Source organism: Chenopodium quinoa, unplaced genomic scaffold (genome assembly GCF_001683475.1).
Source record: "Chenopodium quinoa cultivar QQ74 unplaced genomic scaffold, ASM168347v1, whole genome shotgun sequence".
Taxonomy (NCBI): Eukaryota; Viridiplantae; Streptophyta; class Magnoliopsida; order Caryophyllales; family Amaranthaceae; genus Chenopodium; species Chenopodium quinoa.
Genome location: NW_018743946.1, coordinates 3,603,051 through 3,618,024, shown reverse-complemented (window position 1 = coordinate 3,618,024; position 14,974 = coordinate 3,603,051). Strand labels below are relative to the sequence as shown.

Sequence of the window (14,974 nt, the reverse complement as noted above, 5' to 3'; positions counted from 1 at the left end):
ATGCAAAACGTATGAAAGAAAGACTACCTCCTGAACGGCGTCGTCTCGACGGTAGGTAGCCACGTTCTTCATCCGAACAAGCTGACTCCGGAAGGCTTCTATACATCGTGCCATCGCCGAAACCACCTCGCGCGAGAACTGTCAAAGAAATAAGTTAGTAAATGTGCATAATATATATGGACAAAAATTGTAAATAAATAAGCTTACCCGAGTCTGGTGGCGAGGAATCGACCGCTCTACGAACCGCTCGTCCTCAAGAGCCGGAGGAATCATCTCCTCGATCGGCCTGTATGTCCCCTGGTAATGGATAGACATACGGGGTGGCACGAACTCAGCGGCATCGTCCTGATAAAGCAAAAACCAAGTCAGTAAAGCATTACTTGGGGGCTACTTAACGAAAAGTAAAAACTGAAAAATCTTACTGCCACATCCTCATCCGGTACAAGAACTGGAGCTAACAACGGCAGTAGCTCCTCTGCATAGCATCGCCCAGGGATCGTGCAAGATCGCCAAGGGGTACCAGCTCCCTTTGACATGCTCAACAACCTCGCGGCGTCAAACATGTGACGTGGTGGAGGAGCAGGAACGACAAAAACATCGAAGGGATGTTGTCTAGCAACCCTATCTCCAAGGTATGCGATCGCTCCATAAGTCCCCAGGAAATAGCGACGCTCAGCATAATACTGTGCGGCTAACCCAGGGACTGGCATGCCGACCCACGGCCGGTACACCACCTCAGGCTCCTACAAAGAGCATCAATCAGGCGAGAGTCTACCTAAAGCATCACAAAATTGCAAATAAGAAAATAATCATACCGCGATGATCCAGTCTCGGACGTATGCAGTGGACATTCCCACACGGCGGCTGCCCCAAGAAGCACTCACTGGAAACCTGCGTGGCGACGGTGTCGCCGGCGCAGCAGAAGGGAAGTACTCGTAGAACCAGATCTACAAGGAGTTAAAATTATTAGTAAGTGCTAGCTAAAGTGTAGAGCTAAACTTTATACGGAATAATGTTTACCTCTACGACCCTCCAAAAGCCGGACAAAGAAACATTCGTCCCAAAGGATTGGTATCGACACGAGTCCCTCAGCGCACGAATGAAGTCAGCATAGGCCAAGCTGACCAAGTCATAAGTCCTGATCCGGTGTAGATCGCGGACAGCAGGAAGGTAGTAAAGCAGCGCCATACTGACAACAAAATAAGCGCAAAGATGCGCGCCCGCTGCTCTCGAGTGGTCGCACCATCATCGAAAGCCGCTGCCAGAGTCGAGCGGCGAATCCCCCTAGCACTGAACTGAGATGACTCGACCTCTGCTCGGGCCCGAATGGTAATCGACCCCAACAACTCCTTGACCTCGGGAGAAAAGACGTTGATCCCACTGTCGAACGGCAGTGGCACAGAGCTGAACTCCAGTCATGTGATGAGACTGAAGTCGGTAGGAGTGACCATCATCTCACCCCAGGGAAAGTGGAAAGTGTTGGTGGTGTCCCAGAAGAACTCCACCAGAGCACGTACTACATGGTGACCCCCGCTGGATGCAACCATCGCCTCAGAGGTCTCATATAGCGCAGCAAGACCGCAGGACTCCCATAGGAGTCTCGTCTCGACATCCCTAGCGATGTACATCTTGTACAGATCGCCCAAACCATCACAGCCAAAGCCATGACAGCGTGTCCTCCCAATAGTGAAACCCCGTCTCACCCTCTCAGAAATGTGGTGGGCGGGGGAAAAGAACAAGGTCCGCTCATCCCATTCGGGAAGTCGACCAAGTGAAGTGGACGGTGTGGCATCGTCCTCCACGGGCTCATGCTCCCGTCGAGTGTCTCGGGACCGTGAACCAGAGCCTCGTTGTCTAGCCATGCTACATTGTGCAGAATTATCATAAATTAAGGTTCTATAGTATCTAACGTTCGCCTAGCCACATGATACTATGTTCGCAAAAAAAAAAAACAGAGTACGTAGTACTGTAGGGAATAATTTCAAGCCTTTAAAAATCCCATTAGCTCGAACCCCACTGTGATCATACACTAAAGTACGGTGGCGTCCAAAAGGGAAGAAGATAGAGCAAAAGAGTCGCCAACAAGTTTTTAAGGAACTTGTAAACCGTTCACGAGGTGAAGGTTACACCCCTTAACGATCCAAGAGATCGTCAACTCCATAAGGTCATGAACCAAATAAGGGTTCGGGGATGATGGTACAAATCCAACCTAAAAGAGATTGAACCTGCCCTAATAATAGGCCTTTACTTTATTCTGCTCGTATTCATGTGCGCTTTCTGATTAACATACAATCAATAGGATTAACCCTAAACCTGTTTAATCTATGTTGGTTGAATATTATGCACAAATAAACTATTATTGGCGATCACTTGAATTATAATCACAATTAACCTAACTAGATTATTAATTATCTTATTAAGCGTGATTGCAAGTACCAAATTCCCTTTAAACATGCATAAAGGTGATCAAGCAATAAAGAATATAAAATATTATACATATCAAGCAACATAATAAATAATCAACATCATTAATAATAATCAATGATAATCATAATAATAATAAGTATTAGGGAGAATATAGGAAGCATCATAACAATCATATTTGATATTAAAATTACCCTAGACATGATACTAGGAATCATCAAAATAACAATCCAAGCATGATTTCTACATCATGAAATCAATTAAACCATTAAAGTACTTACTTGGATGCCTCATACCTCTTTCTAATAACAAAATACACACGTTAGTAACTTCAAGGAAAGTAATAATCAAAACAATTAAATTAAATAATTGAAATAGAGATTTGGGACCAAACCCTCAGAAATTAAAACCTTTCACGTCTAGGGCGAAGGCAACTTCGAATATGGCTAGGTGTATCTAGACCTTGTGAATGCGGAATTTTGTATTAAAAAGCAAGTAAGAAAGAATACTAAAGGATTAATGTTATTGAAAGTTGATGAATGAATGATGTAGATGATGAATGGAGAGAGTTGATTATTGGTGATGAAGATAGTTGATGAAAACTTAAGAATAAAAAGAACTGGTGGACGATAGATGTAGATGATCCATGAAAACGGAGTTTTTGATACGATATTTATAGAGAAAAACATCCAAAAAAGATAATTTATCAAAACAGAGTCTGAAGACCACAAAACTAACTTGGCGCCAGCCCTGGCTCATTGGCGCCAGGACCAGTGGCTAGCGCCAGGCGCCAATGGCTGGCGTCTGGCGCCAATCCTGATTCCAGGCGCCAAGGCCTGGGGTTGGACGCCAAACCGGCTTTTAACGCGTTTTCGAAAATCTGATAGTTTTACTGTACTGGAAGATAAAATAATATAATTTCAGTCGAAAATGCTATTTGATCTTATTAAAACTCTGAAGAATCTTAATTGAATTAAGAATGATAAGACCTTCTAGAATGTTCTAGAAGACCAAAACCATTCCTAATTACATTAGGAATGATAAATCATATTAGGCCCTCCCCTAGATCATTGGGTCGTACTTAAAGCTCAAACCGGGCCCATTTTAGTAAATTGGCCATAAATTCCTCAATATTCATCGGAATTGGGCTTATAATATATCGTTGGAAAGGTCTTTGCAAGCCCCATACAACTACACCACTATTGGACCCATATCATGGACCAACCAAACTCGATTGGCTGTTTTCTTAAAATAAAGTTTTCTAAAACAAAGAGAAGAGAAAAGAAAAGAAAAGAAATAAAACTTTCCGCAATACTAGACCTTTCCACACTTTCGTTTCATTCGATTGTGATTCGACGTGAAAGGTACTCATCACTGGGTTTGGTTTTGGGGAGACACAAATGGGTGTCTACAGAAGCCCCCACTTTGACTGAGTTTGGAGAAACGCAAGTTTCGAAAACGAAAGTCAAAGTATCGATAGGGACGGAGAATGATTCAGAACGTTCTGCGATCCTAAATCAATCTTAAAACGCCGATACCTGCAAAACAATGTTAGTTAAACAGGTAAAAGAGTTAAGAAACGTGTATCTTGCACCGTCGAGCACACGTCTCTGAAAGTAACCGATTGTTGCTGCTGTTGTTTTGATGACCTCCTGCAAGCTAGAGAATGTCACCCCACTTGAAAACTGCTACGCCTTGTAACTGCTTCCAATTAGAAGATTGCTTCGCCTGAAACTATCCTCTCTGATGTGATAATATTCCACGTCCAAGGGAATACCATCAAAGATTATTTCTCTTGAAACAATCCTCAGTTTTTTGTGACAACTCTCCAAAATCTAGGGAACGCCATCTTGCTGTTTGTTTTGACGATCTTCCACAATCTAGGGAACGCCGTTGATCAATGTTGCTACATCTTGAGCCTTTTCTTGAATCATAGTGACAACCTTTCCAATCATAGCAAAAGTCGTCGAAGACTGCCCATCTCGTGCTATCTTCTCAAATCTCGGGTGAAAACCTCCACAATCTTAGCGAATGCCGTCGAAGACCGCCCATCTCGTGCTATCTTCTCAAATCTTGGGTGACAACCTCCACAATCTTAGCGAATGCCGTCGAAGACCGCCCATCTCGTGCTATCTTCTCAAATCTTTGGTGACAACCTCCACAATCTTAGCGAATGCCGTCGAAAATAACTTTACTTGAAGTCATCCTCAATAGTTGCGATAATATTCCAAAGAAAATTATCGAAGACCAACACTTGTCGATCTTTAAGCTCGCTCGAACTTTGCTTCCACTCTGCCTGTACGTCGGCGCTTTCGTTGCTTTGAACCTATACGTCGGTGCCTTTTCTGCTTTTGAGCCAATGCCTAGGCGTTTTAAGCTAAGTGAGACGATCTTTCATCAGGTCGATCACTTATTGCAATTGTAATCAAACTGACTACTTAATCATGTCAAATTTCTTATAGGGGCTAACTGCCGTACCAAGGAACTCGAAATTGATGTATGAAGTCGAAATCAGCTTTTTGGGAGGCTTCGAGCTCTGTCGTTGCTGAGATATTTCTGGCGCCAAGAATTGACTCTGTCGCCGAACGCTGTGATAGGGTCTTCCTTGTTCTGCTGCACCTGTATTTATTTTGACTATAGAACTTTTCCAATCTTTTTAATCATCTTAGGGTTGACCTAAGGTTTAGCATTGATTGACTCAACTCATTGACTTGACACGACTCAAGGTATAAACTTGATTCATGTGATTGACTGACTCGACATGACTCAATGTATACGTGACTCGTGCGTGCATTTTAATGTGATCGTGCGACTCGAAAAAATGCAAAAAAGCAAAAATTTTCCGTCAATTTTGTGGAGAAATTTTCCGTCAATTTTTTGGAGGGTACCGACTTTCTCCCGAAAAAGAAAGACGCGAAAAAGAAAATCAAAAGTCTGAAGATGCATGTTGAATGAGCTTAGTCAAATGTTGTTCGATACTATCTCTCAAGGTTCAAGGATTAATCCATCCTAGGCTATCTCAATGGTTGACTCAATGATGAAAGTATTTGGGTGACTTAGGCACGGAGGCTAAGCACTTCATACTTCGTGATGCAATGACAATTACGATTGATGAGTGATGTGACAAGGCATGCTTCAGCGTTATGTTAAGATTTCATGACAAAGGGTTCCTAAGGGAAGTATATTTGGTCATGTATGCGTGCAGTGTGTGAAAGTGACACTAAATCTAGGCCGCAAGAGCTAAGTGTGTGGGAAGATGTTATTTGTTAGAAGAGCCAAATAATGGTGACTCTTAGGCTAGGTAAGCTAATGATGTAGGGATCAAGCCCCCAAGTCTAGATCTAAATGAATAGGGATGAGCACAGGGGATCCCTTGATATGATCATGGTGTAAGTGTGTGAATGTGAATATGAATGCATTTTTATTATGGTCGCACCTCGATGTGAGGTTGCCTACGTATCCGTTAGGAATCAGGCCGAACGTAGCTCTAGCCGAACCTCGCACAAGTGTGTATACCTCAAAAAAAGGTCTTTTTAAGGGTTGTAACGTGGTTAGGCTAAAGGTTTAAAGAAGAAGGGGATAAAGGCTCAAGACCCTAGATAAGCCCCAAGGTGTGCAACCTTGCTTTTGAATATTTGTATTTTCATGCTTGAATTTCTATTCTTTTTTAGCCCTTTTTGCTTTAGCATTTATTTTACTTTTGCAAGTGTGGGCAATCCCGATCATGCGGTCAATCACTCACTTGGCATTCATGTTTCTCAAGCACGGTACCGAGCACTCGATAAGAGACGCAATCTGAGACGTGTTCTTATCGAAGATACTCTCATATCAAAGACATTGGAACACTTACCCTTTTGTACACTTTTATTTATTTTTTGCTTATGCTTGTTTTTTCTATTACTTTCTTTCGAATTTGCTCAAGCTTTCTTTAGAATTGCATAAGTTGCACGCCATCCCATCCCATGGTTAGGTAGATGTAGGTTTAAAAAAGAAGGGTCTTTCGTTAGACGAGGCTTAAAGTGGTTTATGAAGAAAGGATGTAAATTAGAAAGGCGAAAGGAGATATGATGTGGCTACAAGGGGTGCCTCAAATCATTGGTATACCTTGTGCTTAATTCGACATGGATTTTTTTTTTTTTGAATGCAATGTAATGAAATGATCATATGCAAGGAATTAAATGCTCATTTTATTAAGGGAAAAAGGAAAAATCTACAAAATTAATCTAAAGGAAAAGAAAAGGTGCCTATGCTAGACTTATTAGGGAAAGAAAAGATGAAAAAGAAATAGAAAAAGAGGCCATGAAATCTTGTCGTTGAAGCTCGCCTCTTGTCTTGTGTTGTTTCCTTTATCATCTCTCGCTCTTCTTGTTAACTGGAGGCATGGGAAGCTTGTTATTATCAATCAAATGTTGGATAGCCTCCTTTAGCTTCCAACAGCTCTCAGTAGTATGACCCCTACCTTGATGGTACTTGCAGTGTTCGTCTGATTCCAACTAGGCAATCTCTTTTCAGGTGCGAGATCTTGAATAGGTCCAATGGGAGTAATGAGTCCTTTGGCATGAAGTCAATCAAAGGCAGTATTGTAGCTTATCCAATTGGGGGTGAAGTCTTTCCTTAGTTGCTTCTTAGATCCTTGGTTATCCATGGCTAAAACTTCACTGAAATCAAAGGTACTAACATTGTTACTAGAGTGGGCGTTTTCGGAAGAAGAAGGATTGTCGTTCTTCTTTCCTTTCCAGCCACCGTGGTTACTATTGTTAGTAGCTTTTTGCTTTGCGAGGTCATCTTCGATCTCGATACCTACATCATAGACGGCCTTGAAAGTATTCAAGTTGTGTTGATATTTTAAGTGCTTTGAATACTTTTCTTGGAGATTCTTGATAAACATCCTCACGGATTCTTTTTCAGTGGGGACCTCAATCATCTTGGCGGAAGTTTCCCTCTACTTATTAAAGAAATAAGTAAAGCCTTCATTCTCTTTTTGTCTTAGCATCTCAAGTTGTCTATGGTCGGTTTCAACTTGGATATTGCACTTGTACCTATCAACGAAAGCATTCACTATTGATTCCCAGGTAGAGGTTTTTTCCTTGTCAAGGGAGAAAAACCATTGTTGGCAAATGGTTTCAAGAGATAGTGGGAACAAAGAGGAAAAAAACCTTCTTATTGATACCCTTAATGTTCATTATTGTTTCAAAAGATCTTAGATGGAAGTAAGGATTATCTGTTGCCTTGAATTTTGGGATGTCGTTGGCATTGAACTTCTGCGGAAGAAGATCTTTGTTCACCGAGACCCCTTGTGATGTAAGCTCTTGAAACTTATAATCGCTAGACAACTTTATTAGGCTCTCTTGCATGAGGTCCATCTGTTGTAGCTTCACGGGATCATCAACCTTGAGGGTGAGCAGCTTCAGTGTTTCAGTCATGGTAACCAATTGGTTCCTAAGCTCATTGACTTCTTCTTGAGTTGCCATTATCTTCTTAGCCTTCCTCTTTTGACGAATCGGTTTATCAAAAAGCGAGACTTGAATAAAGAGGTTGTCCTTGATTAATCTCCCTTCTCTCCTCGACCAAGTACTGTGGAAAAGGAATTTGGGGATACTTATTGTTAATTATTTGACTCAAACTTTATTCAACATGCAATGGATGGAGGAGGTGAAGAAAGATGAAAGAATGTGAAGAAAAGTTTAGATGGAGGGATATGAAGAATTAGGAGTAGAATGTACCCCAACTCAAATGGCGGAAAAGACCGACTTATGCATGAACCTAAGACATGGCCAAGGTGGTGTGTACTCAAAGTGTGTGCTAAGACTAGTGAGTGTAGGTGACATGTTAAGACTCGTGTCATGACTATGTGGCTAGAATATGTGACCAAGACTCGATTAATGACCTGACAAGGTGTTATTGACAGCGGAAATCAACCGAATTAAATAGAAAGTTGGTTAATTAGACATTAGGTGATGACTCAACAAATAATCCGAACTGTCGGCCAAGCGACAGGACTGGCGTCACAATATGGTGATTAGCGCCAGACTTTTTAGTAAATGTCTGGCGCTACACACCATACAGTGGCGCTACAGCTCAAATTTTGGCACCAATATTGGAGCCTCGGTCTGGGACTGTTTTCGGTATTATTAGTCAACTGGGGTATGCCTAAAGTCGTACTAGGTCAATTCCGATTAAAAGAAGAAAAAACTTTATTGACTCAAGTCAATTAATTAATTAATTAATTAGGCAAAGTTCTATAAGTCATTAATTTCAGTCTCAACACATATCAACAAACGGTTAAGAGGAACATAGAATATATATGCACAACAATTAATGCACAATTAGTCAAGTAGGCACAATATGATGCAATGAGTTCGCAACCTAACCATGGCTCTAGTTCTCTAAAGTTCGGGATATGGTTTAGTCAAATAGGGTACATTGTTAATTGTCCAGATGCACCGCGTAGAAGCCTAACCGTGAAGGGTTAACGCGTGTGGATAGAACACCGCGAGTTTTTAGAAAAAACTCACTTCCATGGTTTGGTGAATTCAACCTCTCAGATGTACCCTTTGTTGCCAGGAGCGTTCAATCGGGTAGATAGAGCATGAATTCCCAGAGGGTTATGTCCATATGTAGAACACATATGGGTTTCAGAAAAATAAGAAAAAAATTCAATCAGGAAGCAGGATCGAGCAAACAATACGAAAAACCGGTCAAAATTAGAACGCATATTTCTGGCTCGATATTGGAGGAAAATGGCGCCAGCAAACAGAGACTGGCGCCAACTTTTAACTATAGCGCCTGACGCCAATACTGGCGTCTGGCGCTACGGCAAAACGTGTGGCGCCAAGCTCTGGCCCCTGACGCTACTTCCCACATGCCTCAGCAGCTTTCTGTGCTCAATAAAATCATCCAGTTTCGCGCGGTGTTATTTCAGTCCTAGTTGTGAAAGACATTTCTCAAATTTCCTACGTGTAAAATCCTATTTTTTGACTCATTACGGATGGTCTTTCCAATGAGAACCTTTTTATGCATATGACAAAATGTTAATCAAAATTACGCACATGAAATACTTAGAACTTTTCGAGTCTCATCCACTCATTCTAAATCATTGCCGAAACAAATTCAGGAATTAAAATAGAAATCCTCCCCAGCGGAGTCGCCAAAAACTGTAGGGAATAATTTCAACCCTATAAAAATCCCACTAGCTCGAACCCCACTGTGATTATACACTAAAGTACGGTGGCGTCCAAAAGGGAAGAAGATAGAGCAAAAGAGTCGCCAACAAGTTTTTAAGGAACTTGTAAACCGTTCACGAGGTGAAGGTTACACCCCTTAACGATCCAAGAGATCGTCAACTCCATAAGGTCATGAACCAAATAAGGGTTCGGGGATGATGGTACAAATCCAACCTAAAAGAGATTGAACCTGCCCTAATAATAGGCCTCTACTTTATTCTGCTTGTATTCATGTGCGCCTTCTGATTAACATACAATCAATAGGATTAACCCTAAACCTGTTTAATCTATGTTGGTTGAATATTATGCACAAATAAACTATTATTGGCGATCACTTGAATTATAATCACAATTAACCTAACAAGATTATTAATTATCTTATTAAGCGTGATTGCAAGTACCAAATTCCCTTTAAACATGCATAAAGGTGATCAAGCAATAAAGAATATAAAATATGATACATATCAAGCAACATAATAAATAATCAACATCATTAATAATAATCAATGATAATCATAACAATAATAAGTATTAGGGAGAATATAGGAAGCATCATAACAATCATATTTGATATTAAAAATACCCTAGACATGATACTAGGAATCATCAAAATAACAATCCAAGCATGATTTCTACATCATGAAATCAATTAAATCATTAAAGTACTTACTTGGATGCCTCGTACCTCTTTCTAATAACAAAATACACACGTTAGTAACTTCAAGGAAAGTAATGATAACTTGCTATTTTATGCGGTTTTAGGGCGTATTTGAACCTAGTTTACCTGAAAAAATTTGTGTTTTGGTTCACTTTTACCCTATTATTATGCAATTTTTGTGTATCCTATGCTTCACGGGTTGTTAGTGTTTTTGTTGAGATTTTAGGTCCAAAGACAACCAAATGAAGCCCATGGTTACCAAACCGAGGTTAGAAGCAAGGAAATGATGGAAAGAATCCAAGTACAAGAGCATCGTAGAAGAAAACACGAAGAAAAGGGCCCAGAAGACCCTGCACGGCCGTGCAAGATGTTGCACGTCCGTGCAGGAGTGCAGACCTGAACCCATCTTTCTGCCAAGGCCTGCACGGACGTGCCAAATATTTCACGTCCGTGCAGATGATGCAGCACGGACGTGCTTCCGTGATTATGAGGCAGCACGGACGTGCCAAATATTGCACGTCCGTGCAGATGATGCAGCACGGACGTGCCAAAGGTGCACGCCCGTGCTGCAGCAGGTCGTCTTAAACTGAGTTTCTGCCTTGGTCTGCACGGACGTGCCAACTTCAGCACGTCCGTGCAGACCTACAGTTTACCCGTTTCTTGTTTTCTCCGTCCTCTTATTTTAGGGGGTAGTATAAATAGCCCCTTTGGACCATTTTAGAGGGGTTCCCAATTTTTTTCCAGATTTTCATACTCCTCTTAGTTTGAAACACAAAAATCCTCAAATTAGCATAGATTTTAGTTCTTGTTTTGAAGGTTTTCAATCCAATCATTGTAGAAGACAAGTTCCACCATTGTTAGTCAATTATTGAAGTTTCTAGTAATTTTTCTTACTCTTTCTTTCTCTCTTCTATCTTTAATTTTTGCTTTTTATTAATTGTTTGGTTATTCTTTGCATGTTTAATTGTTAGATTCTACTTAATTCTTAGTTTTAATTTGTTCATGAATTCCTTGAAATCTTTAATTGCTTTAACTTCCATGGATTGTGAGTAGTCTAATTTCTAGGGTTTGGGTGAACCCTCAATGTAATCACCAACACTTGTTGCATGTACTAATTTGTTAATTGTGGGGTGTTAATTAGTTGAGTTTAAGAGGTTTCATTGTTAATTCTTGTAATTGGCCATTGCTTGAATTATTTATCTAGCTTCCTCAACGAAGGATTGAGAGATGAACTTGAGGAAGCTCCCTTATGCTTGATTGACTTGATTTGCCATGAGAATAGGAATTTCTAGTCAAGGGAATTTGCATGTTATCGTGAGGATGTTTTAACACTTGTTTCTTGCCCATAATCACGAGAGTAGGTTATGGTTTTGATGTCAAGTAATCCCTCTAGCTTGAGAGAGTAGTTGGGTGCATTTGATAACTTCCCCTAATTTATCCCCTAAATCACCATTTCTATGCATGCTACTTGTGGTCCGTGATGAAGTTGAGTGGTGTAACCCATGCCCTAGGCCTTCTTAATATTGTTAATCACCTCTTAGAATTAGTTGATTTGAATTAGAATAGTGTGACGTAATACCAACTTAAAACCCCCGACTTAATCTAGCTTGTTTAAACAATAACATTTGGTGGTTGATTCAACGCCTCTCATGGGTTTGACCCTTTCTTGCCCTTGCTACTAGTTTAGTAGGATCGAGTTAGGTCTTATTTCTTGATAGGTTGACGACGTCCTATCAAGTTTTGGCGCCGTTGCCGGGGAGGCAAAGTCACATTGAATAAGTTATTGTTGAATGAGTCTAGATTTGTGTATATGTATATAATCTTCTTATTTTGTTTTTGTTTAAGCGTTTTTACTTTGTGATAGTCATTGCTAACGTTTTCCTTAGCTTTGTTTGACTGTGCATGACACGGAGGAGTAAGCAATCACCGCTTATCCCCGTAGATCCGGAGTTAAATAGAACTTTGAGGAACGTAAGAAGGCTCCTACAAGGCACGCTGGATTTTTCTCTAGCTTATACGGATTCCGAGTTGGAGGGATAATCTTGACAACGAGCAAGAGATGGCCAACCCACCGCCTCCTCCACTTCTACAAGACTATGACCACCCCGATGCATTCCAACTTCGGAGTGGCATACTTCTTCCCACCACCAATGCAAACAACTATGAGTTCTCTCCTCAACTCATAAGGATGATCCAAAGTGAACAGTTCGGGGGGAGTGCAAATGAGTGCCCTCTAGCTCATTTAGACAACTTCCTTGAGTTGTGCACTACCATCAAGCAAAACAACCTCACGGAGGAATTCATTTGGATGCATATGTTTCGGTTCTCTCTTAGGGACAAGGCTAAGTGTTGGTTGAGGTCCGTGAAAGAAGGATCCTTAACAACATGGGAAGAGGTTACCAAAGCATTTCTTGGGAAGTTTTGTCCGCCCGAAAAGACCGCGGAATTGAGAAGGAAGATTACAAGCTTCACTCAAGAGGATGATGAAACCTTAGGTGAAGCATGGGAAAGATTCAAGGATCTAAAGAGGAAGTGTCCACACCATGGGTTGCCTTTATGGATGATTATTCAAAGCTTCTACGACGGTCTCACTCCTACCTCAAGGGCCAATCTTGACAACGGAGCCGGTGGTAGTCTTAAAAAGCTACCGGTGGAAGAAGCCGAGAATATGATTGAAGAAGTTGCAAGGCATTACGCCTATAGATATGATAGAAGAGAAAGTCAACCGAAGAAGAAAGGTATGCATGAGTTGAGTGCAATAGATCTCATTGCCTCAAAGTTTGATATGCTAGCTCACAAGCTAGACCAAGCAACCTCCTCAAGCGGTACCTCCTCTTCACAACCACAACCACAAGTCATGTCTTGTGAGACTTGTGGGGGTAATGATCACATGGCTTCATATTGCAATGCTACTAATGAGCAAGTTGCGGCCGTGAACCAAAGAAATGAGCAACCTTTCAATCAAGGTTGGAGGCAACAAAACCAAGGGTGGAGACAACCCAATCAAAACCAACAATCCAACTACAACAACCCTCCTCAAAACATCTACAACCAAAATCAACAAAATCACCAAGCCCCATACCGCCATCCAAACCAACAAAGACAGCAATTCAACCAACAACCTCCTCCACCCCAAAAGACTTCCCTTGAGGCCGCTCTTGAGTCTTTCATAAATCAACACGGGAAGAGCAATGCAGAAATGAGCTCCAACATCCAAAAACTTCAAGCGCACAACAAAATAATTGAGAATCAACTAGCTCAAATTGCACAACAAGTTGGGAGTTCTACCTCCAATGCTAGTGGTCAATTTCCAAGCTCAACGGTTGTGAACCCGAAGGAGCATGTCAAGGCTATCACATTGAGGTCCGGGAGAGGGTATGAAGGTCCGGTAATGAGTGAAGATGTGCCACAAAAGAGAGATGAGGGTGTGGAGGTGAGAAGTGAGAATGATGTTGAAAATGAGGTGGTAGAAGTTGAGAGATAAGAAAAAGAAAAGAGTGTTGAGGGAGACACAAAGAAAGGAGAGGGAGTTGAAGTTGAAGTGGAGAAACCCCCAATGAGAGTCTACAAGCCACCTATTCCTTTCCCTCATAGGTTGGTAGAGAAAAAATTGAATGAGAAGTTTTCAAAGTTCCTTGAGGTCATGAGAGGGCTCCAAGTGAACATTCCCTTTCTTCATGCTATGTCACAAATGCCTACATATGCGAAATTTTTAAAAGATCTCTTGTCCAACAAAAGTAGGCTTGAAGAGAGTGCAACCATTTCCCTTCCAATGGAGGTGAGCGCAATCATTCAAAACAAGCTTCCCCGAAAGCTTGGTGACCCGGGTAGCTATGCAATTCCGGTGAAGATTGGAGATATGGAAGCCATGGATGCTCTTTGTGATCTTGGGGCAAGTGTAAGCTTGATGCCCTTCTCAATTGCGAAAAATTTAAAAGTTGGTGAGATGAAGCCAACAAGAATCTCAATACAATTAGCCGATCGTTCGGTTAGATTACCAATGGGAATACTTGAAGATGTACCGGTACAAGTGGGAAGAGTTTTTGTACCTTGTGACTTTGTGGTGATGGAAATGGAGGAGGACAACAAGGTTCCTCTCATTTTGGGAAGGCCGTTCTTGAACACGGCGGGAGTGGTAATTGATATGAAACAAGGCAAGCTAACATTGAATGTGGGAGATGAGAAAATTTCTTTCTCATTCTCGCAAGCCATGAGGAAGTCTATGTATGAGGATATCAATAGAATCGATACTCTTGACCGAGAAGTGGAGGAATTGAAGATGATGAACAATAGCAAAGATACTCTACAAGCGATCCTCACGGAAAGTTTGTACAATGATGATGATGAAGCTAAGGGGTACAAGTTGTTGCTAGACCAACCCCTACATGGCAAGGCAAGGGAGTTTGAAGCACTTAAGGTGGAGGTAAAAGAGGAGAGGTCTACGCCTCCTCCTAAGGTTGAACTTAAACCCCTTCCCCCTTCACTTAAATACGTTTTTCTTGATGATAATGAGACTTATCCCGTTATTGTCAATACCAACCTTGATGACACTTCCCTTGAGAAACTCCTAGTTGTGTTGAGGGAGTATAGGAGTGTCATTGGGTATGCCATTGATGACATTAAGGGGATAAGTCCCACGATATGCATGCACAAGATTTTGCTTGATAAT

At 41.3% G+C, this 14,974-nt stretch overlaps 1 protein-coding gene across 1 annotated transcript; it reads left to right on the top strand.

Moving 5' to 3' along the window:
- Window positions 1-12,364: 12,364 nt before the first annotated feature.
- Window positions 12,365-13,789, top strand: LOC110688927. The gene is made up of 2 exons (XM_021865676.1): window positions 12,365-13,271; window positions 13,503-13,789. The coding sequence occupies exons 1-2, from the start codon at window positions 12,365-12,367 to the stop codon at window positions 13,787-13,789; spliced, it is 1,194 nt and encodes a 397-aa protein (XP_021721368.1).
- The last annotated feature ends 1,185 nt before the right edge of the window (window positions 13,790-14,974 follow it).

What these genes read in the sequence shown, in the direction of transcription:
- LOC110688927 (XM_021865676.1), top strand. Translation starts at nt 12,365, where the DNA reads ATGGCCAACCCACCGCCTCCTCCACTTCTACAAGACTATGACCACCCC. An exon ending in TGAGCAACCTTTCAATCAAG is followed by an intron (nt 13,272 to 13,502) that starts GTTGGAGGCAAC and finishes AGAGCAATGCAG; the next exon opens with AAATGAGCTCCAACATCCAA.